This window comes from Rutidosis leptorrhynchoides, chromosome 5 (assembly GCF_046630445.1).
Source record: "Rutidosis leptorrhynchoides isolate AG116_Rl617_1_P2 chromosome 5, CSIRO_AGI_Rlap_v1, whole genome shotgun sequence".
In the NCBI taxonomy this organism is placed as follows: domain Eukaryota; kingdom Viridiplantae; phylum Streptophyta; class Magnoliopsida; order Asterales; family Asteraceae; genus Rutidosis; species Rutidosis leptorrhynchoides.
In genome coordinates this window covers 409,558,245-409,572,252 of record NC_092337.1, presented here as the reverse complement: position 1 = coordinate 409,572,252, position 14,008 = coordinate 409,558,245, and the positions used below count along the sequence as shown (strand labels likewise).

Below are 14,008 nucleotides of genomic sequence, written 5' to 3'. Positions count from 1 at the left end.
TTCAACTTTTGTTCCAAAACCCCCATATTTTGTTTAAAAAAATTGCTACGTTTTTTTTTTCTTTTTTTTTTTTTTTTTTTTGCCCCCGGTGAAAAAATTCTAATTCTGCCACTGTATGTAGGATGCTTATATGAAAATATCTGTAAGCGTGGGTGGTTTATTACTCCTTGAGTAATCCCGTACTGCAGTTTAAAAAGAAAAAATGTTTAATTGTTTAGTTTTTGGCCTATTTATCAGTACATTTCTAATTCATGTAATACTTGTGATCAGTGATCTGCTAGCGGAGACATGGAGGGGACAAAGGGGTGCTTAGCCTCCCTCAATAGACCTAATTCCAATGAAATATTAATAGCCCATATTAGATTATTTTCAGTAAGCCTCCATCAATTATTAATTTAAACCAATTGTTTTTACCTATCTTCCAACCTGAATACGAAGTAATATTAACTAAAACATATTGTATAAGTTTACTTGTCAAGCATTTAGATGGACCATATCAGTTTTCATACGGCAAGTTTTACAGTAGCATTTTTTTTTGCTTAATAATTATTAAAGCTTCGTAAAGTACTTATCTGTATATGTATTAAACAAGTAAATAGGTTATACATAGGAAATTGGCATTTTTTTAGTTTATTTGGTTTGCCTCTTTTAAGTGTCGAGGAAGCATTCCCTATCGTCAAATTCTGGCTCCGCCTCTGGTGATCTGCAAATGGAAGTTGATATTCCAAAATATTTTAATTGAGAGGAAAACAAAATTTTTTTCTTAAATGGTAGGTAAGGAACCTATATCTGAAAAATTGATACCTCATTGCTTTTTTTTTGCAGCTATATGGCTTTATGGAATATTGGCTTTATTTATTTTTTTTTTTTTTTGAACTGCAATACTATTAATATTATTAAAGCGCGAAATATACATCAAGTTCTCAAGGATGTTGAACATACGATACCGAGCTAGAATCCTATGCTAACATCACCAACTCACAATTACAACGCGAAAATTACAATTACAAAATTACAAAATACACGCATGAGGGTTGTGGAGCCAATCATGTCACTCGATTTTTTTAATTTGTTACGCATCGCGATCCACTCGAAGCTTTTTACTTGGATATCATTTACGGCGACCGGAGGAGACCAACTCGATTTCTTGAAGACCATTTGATTCCTATTTTTCCAAATAAGGTACATACTTATCCACACCAAGCCTTGCCATATTTTAATACCCGCACCCGAACAATTCAAGGATGAGACCGCACCTTGCAAACTATCGAAGTTCACCTTAGTCGAAGCAATTCCCCACCAAGCCAAGATTTTTTCCCAAATTACCCGGACCAACTTACAAGAGAAAAGTGCATGATCAACCGTTTCAACAAACTCACCGCATAGAGGACAAAGGACGGAGTCAAGATCGACACCCCGTTTGTCTAATTCAACCAACACGGGCAATCTTTCTCGCCCCGCCCTCCACACAAAAACATCCACCTTTTTCGGCACCATGTTATTTCTATGTGTTGGCTTTAATCTTCATTTGTTTAATGTGGTCATCAAATGAAGTTGCTATACGTTTATTTTCTCTGAATAAGTCGTAAATAGTAGATAATAAAAAAAAGGAAAAAATAGAAAGAAAAAAAATCCATAATATGGGAAGGGAATTTTGTGGTAAATTGGTGATGGACTTGTGGCGCACCATAACAAGTGTGGACTCTCAAATGGGCCCATTCTTAAATTTTTTAAATCGTGGAGGGACACATCTCATACAACAAGACATATTTGTTTAATGCGATTATACGAAATCTGTCTTTTCTTCAGTTTCTTGTCGTTACGGATTATCCTACCTAGTTTTTTTTACCGGTTTAGATATTGACAATTCGGGTAGTGATATGTACACAAACTAAAATTGTTATGTACACAACCATCATGTTTTACAGTGTTGTACTGTACAATACTGTAAAGCATAATGGTTGTGTACATAATAATTTTAGGTTGTGTACATATCATCACCCTGTATGTAAACGCTAGCTAAAGAGTGTTTAAGCACATGGAGTGGTGATAAATCAAATTTTCTTTAAAAAATATAAAATGTAATATATGAAGTAGTGATTTAATGTTCAAGTTTAGTGTTCATGTAGAATTGTATATCTATAAAAAAAACAATTGAAAAATGAAAAAAATAATAAAAGTTTTGAACATAAAAATGTGATCATAAATTATTCAAACGGCATGATGGATATACCTCCCACTCGAAAAGCTGTAGAGGAATAAAGTTAAATGAGAGAAAGCAATGATGAAGAAGTGTGCGATGTTTGAAACTCGTCTTATTAAATATTAAGTTAAATACCAAACAAATTACTAAAAACACAAAAATAGATTGCTTTTTATATTATGTATACAAGAACACTTATACATTACGGGAACCGACGAAAGTTAACGAGCGTCAGTTAACGGGCGTTAGTTAGGATGGTGACGGAAAAAAAACGTCAGTTATGGGTGGCGAGTTCTGGTTGGTCCACGTGTACAGACGGTTGTTCAAACGGCTATAATGTCGTTACACCTTTTTTTTAAATATATAATTTTTGTATATAAATACCTCATTTCTAACTCATTTTTTACACACCAAATCAACTTTTTTCTCAATTTTTATACAGTCTAGTCTAAATAATTATGGCATCCTTTTTACTTGGATTCGATTCTGATTCGGAGGATCTTCAAATTATCCAACTTATTCAAGAAAAGGACGAAGAATTTGAAGTCGAGTCTGTGCCTTGTATTCCTAGAGTTCGAGGTTACATTACGAGAGATCGCGAGTCAGCTACAGAACGATTGTGGAACGATTACTTTACCGAACCACCAATTTTTGTGGCTTCATATGATTTGTGGATATGACACGCTTTTTTCGGGATGACAGGTTCCAACAATGACATAATTGTTTTTTATCAGTCTCCTCTTTTTATTGCATTAAAGACGGGAACAACTCCATCCGCACCATTTGATGTAAATGGTAATCAATACACCAAAGGTTATTACCTTGCCGATGATATATGTTAGTCCCGAAAACATGAATGTGTATGAATATTGATGAACATGGTATGAATGTTGAGAGGAATAGTTAAATGGTCAACATCTTTATTACATACCAAGGGCTCAAATGAGGCAAGCACTTGACAAATGGAGCATTAGGGTCTTATATATAGCCACATATATAAGACCCACATTACATGGATGAGAAACATAATCTGTCTCGTTTTAGGGTGTCAACAATCTCCCCCCATGAGATAGATTATGTTTCAAAAATTGCTCCCCGTCAAGTTTACATGCAAAAATTACATACAAAATTACATAAAGGAATCAATAGAGCTAACTAACTAATTCCTATACAAATTAAGTATGTGCCGTCGAATCTTGAATCCCAGATTTGATCTTCATCTTGATTCTTCAAAGGTCTTATCAGAGTGGTGCACAGCGGGATAAATTATCAAATCACCAACTTCATCACAGTCGATCACTATCGAGTAACCTCCCCCTTGACTTAGTTGCGATATGTCTTGAAGCTTTCATCAACGTCAACCTTTGTCGATTGCTAGACAACAATCTCATCCCTAGATATCCGTTGTGAATAGCTTGTAGAATTTGCTTGACTTGAGGCAAAGTGTCGAAAATCTAGAAGCTCCCCCTGAAAGTACATGGGATCTTCCTTTCAAAGTCTCGATCAATTGCTATTAGCTTTTATCAACTTCAACCTTTGTCGATTGCTAGACAACAATCTCCTCCCTAGATATCCGTTGAATGCTATTGGTTTATATAGCATGATTCGAATAACTCCCCATATGATGTAGGATCTTCTTTGAATATCTAGCTCCCCCCAATCAAACAATTCTTTCTTTAAACTCGAGTCTTGCAACGTACATATACAAGAGTCATCAATTGTCTAAGCATTACTTTGTCTAGCTCCCCCCCAAACAGACAACCCTTTGAAACAAAATCTAAACTACTGAAATTGCTATACTAACAATCTCTCCCTTAGTTGTTGATTAATCATGTTACCGTTGTGATGATCTTAAAAGTATTTAACCTCCGAAGTTGATTGCTGATTAGCCTAACTATCTTCTTCTTTGGACATACTTTGATGAATATGGTATACCGTGTTCAGCTTGAGTAACACGAATATGGCACACCGTGTTCACCACTAAATAGCCGAGAGAGGCTACAATGAGAGGGTTCATAATGCTTTGACTTTTTCTTTGAAATCAGAGTCCAATACGGAGTGTTTTGAAGTCATTATTTGAAGTGTGAGTCCTATACTGAGTGTATAGAAATCATCTCTGAACATCAACCAACTTGTATTTCTCCCCCAAAATGATGAATCTTTTGTTGGGTGTATGATTAAGATTTAAAAAAGCAGGGACCACTTAGCAATCAAATAAAGAGTTGCTTCTTTAATTGCTTTCGCACGAACACCCATGGAATCCACACAATGGTGATTGGTGTTGTGCGAGGCATATACGAAATAGTTATATATTTGCTACAAAATACTATTAAATACGATACAATTTTACACAAGTTATTTATTTATTTATAGAATGGATATACCTAAACTTTGCTACAACACTTATAGGCAGTGTAGCTAATCGTACAGTAGTGTAGTTTTTAGTAAGTCCGGTTCATTCCACAGAGAGCTAGCCAAGTTTAACGCTATATTTTTTAAACTATATTTATATAAATATAAATATAAATATAAGTAGTATTATTATTATTATAAAAGGGGGTTTTTACCGTTTAATGACCGGTTTGTCGATTTTAAAACTTTAGTCGTAGTTAAAACCTAATGTAAAATATTAAAAATAAATATAACTTAATTTTAAGCGTACAGTAAATAACGATAAAAAAAATTGCGATAATTAAAAGTGCGATAAATAAAATGACAATAAATTAAAGTGCAATAATTAAAAGTGCAATTAAATATGAAATAAAGGAATTATGCTTATTTGAACTTCCGTAATCATGATGTTTGACGTATTGATTTTAGTTTATTACCATGGGTTAATTGTCCTTTGTCCTGAATTATTCAATATGTCCATCTGGTTTTTGTCCATAACAGTCCATCAATCATAAATATAAAGTGCGAGTGTCCTCGTCAAATTATCCTTATATCCGAAGTCAAATATTCCAACTAATTGGGGACTTAAACTATAATTACACCAAGTGTCCTTGTATATAATTCACCCCTGTTTTAATAAGTCCATTAACTATTAATCCATTCCCGTGTCCGGTTAAATGAACGATTATTAGTACTTATAAATATCCCGCCCATCGTGTCCGATCGAGTGTATATGGTTATTTATAGGTACGTCCAATTATAAATCTTTATATTAAATTAACAAACTATCATTTAATTAAACAAATATAAAGCCCATTAATAGCCCATAGTCTAATTTCCACAAGTGTCGTTCTTTTGTCCAAACCCCAATTATGGTACAAAGCCCAATTACCCTGTCTTAAATATTTAGCCCAACATCACGATTACTTCGGCTTAAATAAGCATAATAATAGCTTAGCTACGAGACATTAATTTAAAAAGGTTGAACATAACTTACAATGATTAATAATAGCGTAGCGTTACACGGACAGGATTTCGACTTAAACCCTTACAACATTCGCTAACATACCCTTATTATTATTAAAATTATAATTATAATATATATATATATATATATATATATATATATATATATATATATATATATATATATATATATATATATATATATACGTGTGAGATGAAGAGAAGAAAAAGATGTATGAAATTCGGCCAAAACACGCGAAATTTATAGGATGTCTTGTACTACAGTGCACCATGCGACCGCATGGTTTTTGCACTTCCAGGCCATGCGGTCGCATGGCCTGCTTTTCCAGCTCACAAAGATTTCAAAACCTGGGCTGCTGGATTTTTATAATATTTATAATATAATATAATTAATTATATATTATATTATATTCTTGTACTCCGTTGACTTGTAATTTTCGGTCCGTTACGTCGAGCATTGAGAGTTGACTTTGGTCCCGGTTCCGAATTTTCGAACGTCCTTGCGTACAATTTAATATCTTGTATTTTTCATTTTGCGGCTCGTACTCTTGTAATTTTGAGACGTTTCTCATCAATAATTTAAACCACTTTGATTGTACTTTGTACTTTTGAGCTTTTTGGTCGTTTGCGTCTTCAAATCGTCGAATCTGTCTTTTGTCTTCACCTTTTATTATTTAAACGAATATCACTTGTAAATAGAACAATTGCAACTAAAAGCTTGTCTTTCTTGAGGGATAATGCTATGAAATATATGTTCGTTTGGAGCACTATCAAATATCCCCACACTTGAGTGTTGCTTGTCCTCAAGCAATACATAACTTGAAATTAAATCACACGAATCACTTCTTTATTCTTCGAACTTTATACATTAGTGATTTTGATACGGCGGTATAAACAATGATAGTAACGATGTAGTTTACAGTCCCACATGACTATAAAAATTTAGATCCTTAAGGAAATTGGATCTTTATGAAAACATTTGATCTTTTGAAAATTCATTCTAGCTTTTACCCTAGATAAGTTTTCCGGAATAACCCTTCACCGGTGTTTGCAAATTGTTTTTGTGGGTTTGGTGGGTTTCAGATTTGAAAATTTTAGCTCAAAACTTGCGGTTTTGTGTCACCCACTTGCAAACCTTGTATTAGGAAAGCACACGTCCAGTATACTTGTTCCGTATATTACCTTTCGGTAAACTACCCTCCGGTTATAAAGGAAAGCGTTGAACAAGCAACTGTTAATGCAATGTCTAATGACATGCAGATGTTCATGGTCCACAACGTGTCGGATGCAATTACTATCCTTTGTAGGAGCAATAGCAAAGATCACCCTATAGTTTTTCGGTCTGGCACAAGGTCCTGTCTTCGACCATGCTATACAACCACCGTTCTTACGGTTGACACCCGATTTGGTTCAGGTGACCTAATGAATTCCAGGTGAATTCCTAGGATTTTACGTTCAATGGTAATGAACGCATTGAAAATAGGTTTTCAGAAAACAAATCGGTTTTAATTTGATCAAAATATTTTCTCGTTCAAGCTCGAGTTTAGATATCATCGAATTCCATGAGTTTGAATTCTCAATCTTTAAAAGTCAATCTCAAGGATTGAGTAATATCAGGCTTAAAAGCTGATTTTTAATCTTTAAGGAGATTATCCTTTTCTGGGGGTCTGATTCATTAGTCTTATCAAGCTAATTTGCACGGCGCCCTACCCATTTTACGAGACAGATCCTCTCATGGTTAGGATAAGTCTGACCACTTGGCGACCCTGTTTGATGCTGAGGTCCGTGGATTTCCAGCTGATTTTCGAGAAAACTTTTTAAGGTTTCTCGGAAGACTATACTTCTTTTTAATGATGAAATTGATTCATCGTGTAGATCCATCTTTTCTTTTAAATGAATTACAATAAACGGGTAAAACAGTTCATTTAGTCCAAAACCGAAGCACCTGCAATAACTTTACAGAAACATGTGATAGATAGTTTTATTGAATAACTTGGCACATTCTCCCCACACTTAGTTTTTTTTTGCCTTTTTATTCTCCTCTATTCCATTTTAAATGAATTCTGACGTTTTGGGTTGTTTCTCCATTTATGTTATCTCCGAGGTAACAATAATTTCGGTATTATCACCTAGTTTATCGTTCATAAATATGTATAAACATGATTTTGAATTCATTTTATTGAAAATTTTTCAAATTTTCACAAAATTTGGCATATAAACTAAGTGTAAACCCGAGAGAATTTATAACCCTTCTCCACACTTGAGATCATGCAATGCCCTCATTTGCATGAAATCAGACTATAATTATAAATTCATGAGGGTGATTAGTGTAGAAAAGTGATTAAAAATACCGAGTTTGTAATTACTAAGGTCGTCGAATGATAGATGGCGCGCCACATCGTTTATTCCTTTTGTTGTAATTTCACATATGTTTTGCGTCTTATCGTCAAAATTAGTAGCTTTTGCTGAAATTAATCTTTACAAGTACGTTGTTTTACCCTGTTTTGTACATAAGATAAACTACAAACATATATAATATATATATATATATATATATATATATATATATATATATATATATATATATATATATATATATATATATATATATATATATTTTATAAAACCTTTATTTATTAAAACAATTTAAATGAATAAATTTTTTTTTAAATTTTGTTTCCTTTTACTTTAGGTAGTTTCGGTACGTTTATCTAGTCCGTCCCTCGACAAAATTTAAAATTTGTCGTTTTTAAAGAGATTGTTTTAAAAACAAAGATTTTTGGGTTTTTTAAATTTTTTTGGTATACTTTAGATCAATAAAATTAAAAATAATGATAACAAAATTTTTCGCCCCGCCCTCGGGTAAAGCAATTTCGGTTCCATGACCTAGTCTTCAACTTACGATGAATTTTAGAAATCATTTTTTAAACTTAATGAAATAAAGTAAATTTTGTTTTTAAATTCACACAAAACTTAAATTTAAAAAAATGCGTACAAAACCTACAAAACAAAAATTCAGAATGGGGGGAGAAAACTAGTTCTTTAGTGTCTACTAGTGGAAAAGACCAATCGGATTCCATTCTCGGAACTACACGAGAACAGAACAACTAACTCTAGACAACGTTTTCTTTTTAGAACATTTGAATCTCCCCACACTTAGGTAGCTGTGGTGTCGAATTTGTGATTAACTTCATCGTCAATTTCTTTTGGACCATAATCAACTTGCATATCTGTGACTTTTGCTTTTAGCCATTGGTCGGATTCCTGTGTAACTTCCACAAATTCAACTAGTTTCGCCTTTTCTTTAGGCGAAAGATTGGATACTAACCGGTTACATAACTTAAAGTTCCCCTTGGTTCTAGCATCGCGAATCCGTTTAATAAGTTTCTTCATTGAACTGTTAATAACGGAGTCATTTAATTTTGTATCAACAACGGGGTTCTTTGTTATCAGGTCATCATTAGGTGTTACTTCATCTTCCCCACACTTTGGCATTTTATTATTGCTAAGCACTACCGTTGGAGTTGGTAAAACAACATGGTTCTTACATATCGTTTTTGTCGGTTCAACGGTTTTGGTTGGTGGAGATTTAGACTTTCGACTCACAAAGGTGATCGACTTTTCATTATTACTAAGTGTCATTCTACCCTCTCTTACATCAAATAACGCCCCCGGTAGATGCTAAGAATGGTCGACCTAAAATTAGAGGAATGTTTGGGTCCTCTTCTATGTCAATTACAATAAATTCGACTAAAAAGGTTAAATTACCTACTTGAACGGGTAGGTCGTCAGCAATTCCAACTGGGTGCTTAATGGTTTGATCAAAAAGTCGAACACTCATCTCTGTTGGACTTAACTCACCTACTCCTAATCTCTTATATAATGAAAGAGGCATAACACTCACACTCGCACCTAAATCTGCTAGTGCATCATACATGACATAATCACTAAGTAGACAAGGAACAATAAATTCACCCGGATCACCCAACCTGGGTGGAACTTTTGATGGAACTGTCTTCACCGGGTTTATCTTTACGGTTTTTGTTTCTTGCACTTTCTTATTCTTCTTCTTCTTTCCAGAGGTATCATAAACTTTATTACCTATTACTTGCTCATACTCAACTCCTTTTCTTGGAAACGGGATGGGTGGTCTGTATGGTGCCACCACTGGCTTTACATACTCGGGTGGTGGTGGTGGTGTTGTAACTTCTTCATTGTTACTCACATCTAAAACCTTCCCATCTTCTTGTGCTGGTTTTTCAGAATTCGTTGAAACCATATTAACATTATCATTCCGAGGATTTACTTCAGTATTACTCGGTAGCTTTCCTTGTTCCCTCTCACTCATTATGCCAGCAAGAGTACCTACATGTTTTTCTAGATTCAAAATAGAAGCTTGTTGAGTTCTTAATGACTGATCAAACCTCTCATTTGTTTGGGTTTGAGTTGTAATAAATTGTGTTTGAGATTCCATTAGCTTTGCCATCATTTCTTCTAGATTTGGCTTTTTCTCTTCGGTTTGTTGTGGTGGTTTATACAAGCTAGGTCTTTGTTGATTGAAAGTGTTGTTTTGAGTTGGTTGGTTATTCGGACCTTGTTGGTTATACGAGTTATTGTTTAGTCCATTTGGATTGTAAAGAATGTTTTGATTTTGATTGAAGTTTGGCCTTGGCGGTTGATAATTATTTTGATAATTATTTCCCAGCCTTCGGTTCATGTAGGAAACATTCTCTCGTTTTTCCATCGTTTGCTCGATGTGACAATCTTTCGTTAAATGTGGTCCACCGCATTGCTCACAACTGATTCGTATTGCGTGAATATCTTTATTCATCTTTTCCATTCGTCTCTCGAAAGCATCTATTTTTGCGGAAACGGAATCAAAGTCATGGCTAGAATCGGCTCTAGCCATTTTAGATGAACGAAAAATATCTTTTTTCTGATGCCACTCATGTGAGTGGGAGGCTGTGTTATCAATAATTTTGTGAGCTTCAGTTGCGGTTTTCTTCATAATGGAACCACCAGCTGCTATGTCGATGTCTTTTCGTGTAGCAACGTCGATACCTTGGTAGAATATTTGTACTATTTGATAAGTGTCTAAACCGTGTTGAGGACATCCTCTCAACAACTTTCCGAATCTTGTCCATGCCTCATATAATGTTTCATTTGGCTTTTGTGTGAACGTAACTATTTCTCCATGAAGTCTTACAGCTTTAGATGCCGGAAAGAATTGTTTAAGAAAATTTTCAACTAAGACATCCCATGTATCAATCGCCCCTTCAGGTAACGATTCTAATCAATCTTTAGCTTCTCCCTTTAAAGTCCAGGAAAATAACATGAGATATATCTGTTCATCCTCCACTTCTCTTATTTTAAATAGAGTACAGATTCTATTAAAGGTACGAAGATGTTCATTTGGATCTTCCTTTGGCGCACCACTAAATTGGCATTGATTAGTTACCATGTGTAGGATTTGTCCTTTGATTTCATAATCTGGCACATTAAAGTCTGGTTTAATAATGGCGTGACCTTTGCCCGTACGTGTGGCTCTCATTCGGTCTTCCATACTTAGAGGTTTCAGATTCTCCATGATTGAATTTGTTGAATCTGAATCACTAGATGATTCTGATTTAATGGTTTGTTCCTCGACAATCTCTGTTTGAATGATTGGTGGTTCCGGAGGAAAGATTAATGGTTCAGGATCTCTGAATTGTCCCTGAATATCCTCCGGATTCTCAATTGTGAGGTTTGGTTCAAAAAATGGATTATCGGAAATTTGAATTGGAGTACTTGGTCGACTTGATGATGATTCTAAAGAAAAATCAACGGCGACAATATTGGCTAGATGTCTTGATCGAGTTACAGGTGGTGAACGTATAAAAGGTGGTGAACGTTTTGCTCGGTGCATTCACTGAATATGCTATTAGTTATAAAAATTATATAAGTTATCAAATTAATAGACTTTTCTGATTTTTCCCACGTTTCGAATAACCAATAGATGCAGCAGGTAGCCAGGACCCTTTAAATTGAAAGCCCACAAGTCGCCACTAACAAATTCAACTATTATTACGAACCAGAAAATTTTGGATGTCTATCAATTTAACCACTTAAAATAATTTTTCGTTGAAATTTAAAGAAATTTTAGAGAAGAAATAGAAAATTCCATGTCCTAAAAACTAGAGCGTTGAGAAATAAGAAAGAAAAAGAGCGCGTCAAAAAAAGGTCAAAAAATAAAAGGTCGAAAAATAATAAAAGGAACGTAGCGCGTCGAAACTTAAAAGTCTAAAAACTAAGAATTAAAAGTTGCGTCTAAAAGTATTAAAGCTTAAAAGGAATTCTATATCCAAAACGGTAATAACTTAAAAAGTACTAAAATTTATAAAACGGCGTCGCAAAATTCTAAAGCACCTAAATCTTAGTCTAAAGAAAAAGCACTTAAGGGATTTTACGGCAAATCCTAAAAATCTAGAAATAAAAATAACTATGGCAAATACTAAATTAAAAACTAATTGCGAGCGAAAAATTATAAAATTACTAATAAACGATTAAAAAGATACAAAATTTAAAAATAAAACTTAAAAAAAACAATTTTTATAAAAATATTATTTTTATATTATTTATTTTATAGAAATATTAATTTATATATTAATAAAACTAATTTAAACTTAATAATATAAATTAATTAAGAAAACTAAAATTAAAAATTAATTAAATAACTAAATCTAATTAGGGTTAATAATAATAATTATTATTAATATAAACCCTAAACTGGTCGACTAAGGTTCCAGGCCTGTCAAATCAAGCCATGCGATCGCATGACTTCGAAGTTATAATTCTATGCGGTCGCATGGAGTCGGATACCAGGCCACTTGTTGGGCTGCTACAGTGTCGGGCCGAGAGTTTTTATATTTTGTTTTTTCTGTTTTTATATTTATATAAAATATTTAAATAACTTAAATAAAACTTAAAAATTAAAATAGAAATAAAAATACTTTATAAATTTTGAACAATTCTTAAAAATATATATATTTTGTTTTTATTTTTTATATTTTTGTATTTTTAATATTTAAAACATATTTTTACAAAAGTAAATTAAAAATATTTTTTTTTATATATATAGCGTTGCGCTTTCGGCGTTTAAGCAGTCCCCGGCAGCAGCGCCAAAAATACTTGGTGTTGTGCGAGGCATATACGAAATAGTTATATATTTGCTACAAAATACTATTAAATACGATACAATTTTACACAAGTTATTTATTTATTTATAGAATGGATATACCTAAACCTTGCTACAACACTTATAGGCAGCGTACCTAATCGTACAGTAGTGTAGTTTTTAGTAAGTCCGGTTCGTTCCACAGGGAGCTAGCCAAGTTTAACGCTATATTTTTTAAACTATATTTATATAAATATAAATATAAATATAAGTAGTATTATTATTATAAAAGGGGTTTTTACCGTTTAATGACCGGTTTGTCGATTTTAAAACTTTAGTCGTAGTTAAAACCTAATGTAAAATATTAAAAATAAATATAACTTAATTTTAAGCGTAAAGTAAATAACTTTAAAAAAGTGCGATAAATAAAATGACAATAAATTAAAGTGCAATAATTAAAAGTGCAATTAAATATGAAATAAAGGAATTATGCTTATTTGAACTTCCGTAATCATGATGTTTGACGTGTTGATTTTAGTTTATTACCATGGGTTAATTGTCATTTGTCCTGAATTATTCAATATGTCCATCTGGTTTTTGTCTATAACAGTCCATCAGTCATAAATATAAAGTGCGAGTGTCCTCGTCAAATTATCCTTATATCCGAAGTCAAATATTCCAACTAATTGGGGACTTAAACTATAATTACAGCAAGTGTCCTTGTATATAATTCACCCCTGTTTTAATAAGTCCATTAACTATTAATCCATTCCCGTGTCCGGTTAAATGAACGATTATTAGTACTTATAAAAATTCCCGCCCATCGTGTCCGATCGAGTGTATATGGTTATTTATAGGTACGTCCAATTGTAAATCTTTATATTAAATTAACAAACTATCATTTAATTAAACTAATATAAAGCCCATTAATAGCCCATAGTCTAATTTCCACAAGTGTCGTTCTTTTTTCCAAACCCCAATTATGGTATAAAGCCCAATTACCCTGTCTTAAATATTTAGCCCAACATCACGATTACTTCGGCTTAAATAAGCATAATAATAGCTTAGCTACGAGACATTAATTTAAAAAGGTTGAACATAACTTACAATGATTAATAATAGCGTAGCGTTACACGGACAGAATTTAGACTTACACCCTTACAACATTCGCTAACATACCCTTATTATTATTAAAATTAAAATTAAAATTATAATTATAATATATATATATACGTGTGAGATGAAGAGAAGAAAAAGATGTATGAAATTCGGCC

The 14,008-nt window shown here is 33.1% G+C and overlaps 1 protein-coding gene and 1 non-coding gene across 2 annotated transcripts; one reads left to right on the top strand and one right to left on the bottom strand.

Annotated features, from left to right (window-relative positions):
• Positions 1-266: 266 nt before the first annotated feature.
• On the bottom strand, positions 267-1,497 carry LOC139849923 (uncharacterized). Its single transcript, XM_071839535.1, has 3 exons — positions 1,017-1,497; positions 415-426; positions 267-328 (listed from the first exon to the last, which is right to left on the bottom strand). Exons 1-3 carry the CDS (start codon positions 1,495-1,497, stop codon positions 267-269), a joined length of 555 nt encoding a protein of 184 aa, XP_071695636.1.
• A 9,180-nt stretch (positions 1,498-10,677) lies between these two features.
• Positions 10,678-10,784, top strand: LOC139850825 (small nucleolar RNA R71). The gene has a single exon (XR_011760203.1). It is a non-coding gene; the product is annotated as a small nucleolar RNA R71 (small nucleolar RNA).
• Positions 10,785-14,008: the final 3,224 nt, after the last annotated feature.